Below are 1,089 nucleotides of genomic sequence, written 5' to 3'. Positions count from 1 at the left end.
GAGATTTTTTTTTGGGGTCCAATTGGAATGGGTTTGGGGGGCCGAGGGGGGCAGGGCCCGGGGGGGACGGCGCGGGCAAAATCGCACCCCACTCGGGGCCCCAGTAAATCAACCGCCCGCCAGGGCCCTTGGGCTCCTCACGCAGCAGACCCAAAACACGCCGCACGGGCAGGCACGGACGCGAGCTGCCTTCGACACCTCGAGACGCGCACGCACACACGCACGCCGTCCCCCACTAGTGCCAGCAGCGGAACAGTGACCCAGTGCCAGGACTCAGTGCCGCGCGAGTGCCAAGTGCAGCTCGGCGGAGGAGGGGAGTGAGGACAAGTGAGAGTGAGAGATAGTGTGAGTGATGGTGACAGCCTTGTGACAGTGATCGTCTGCAGCAGCTGGGCGACGTCGGCATCATGGTTGTATCGTAAGTAGGAAAAAACAAGGAGTTCGTTTGAATTACGTACAGTGTTATTGAAGTTGTCATTGAGTTAGTCGGACTGCGAATTCCATATAGCTGTTGGCATATAGACAATACAGAAAAACAAACATTAAATTCAGACATACAGTATATTCGACTGCATTTAGATAAAAACACCCTTTTACTTATTTACATATCCCAACTACACATACCAAAAGGAAGAGGAAGATATGCAATATTACACTATATTTGTTTAGTGAATGAAGTACGGTTTTCTGCGCGTCACAAAATACCGTCGCGTTTCGCTGCTTTTGCCCCAATCGCGATGTCACTCCTGTTTGAACGAAACCAATGAACACTTGATGAACGCAACTTATAGTGATTGTATGGTGAACCCTAGACTGATGGTGACGAACGTTTGTTATCGCCGTGACTGAAATGAGCTTATGGTGCAAGTCACTGTCATAAATATGGCTATAATCGATATATTTAGTATTGTAAAAGACATATTGATTTATCATTGAATACCTCTATTATACTCACTATACAAACATCACAACAAATCACAATCAACACCACAACATAGTAAAACCTTTCCAATGAATTGATATTAACCAATAAAGACTCCACTGTCAATAATAATTAATTAATACGGAGCGTCACATGAAATAGAACTC

General features: G+C 46.3%; 1 protein-coding gene across 2 annotated transcripts in view; it reads left to right on the top strand.

Annotated features, from left to right (window-relative positions):
- Nucleotides 1-200: 200 nt before the first annotated feature.
- Nucleotides 201-1,089, top strand: part of LOC119589898 — a 47,768-nt gene continuing 46,879 nt past the window's right edge. For both annotated transcript variants that reach the window (XM_037938538.1, XM_037938537.1), the window contains exon 1: nucleotides 201-418. In XM_037938538.1, coding sequence (XP_037794466.1) covers nucleotides 408-418 — 11 coding nt within the window. In that variant the 5' untranslated portion in view covers nucleotides 201-407. The remainder of the gene's footprint in view (nucleotides 419-1,089) is intronic.

The sequence above is a fragment of the Penaeus monodon genome, chromosome 26 (assembly GCF_015228065.2).
Source record: "Penaeus monodon isolate SGIC_2016 chromosome 26, NSTDA_Pmon_1, whole genome shotgun sequence".
NCBI lineage: Eukaryota > Metazoa > Arthropoda > Malacostraca > Decapoda > Penaeidae > Penaeus > Penaeus monodon.
The sequence above is the reverse complement of the archived record's forward strand: the minus strand, read 5'-3'. Positions and strand labels throughout refer to the sequence as shown.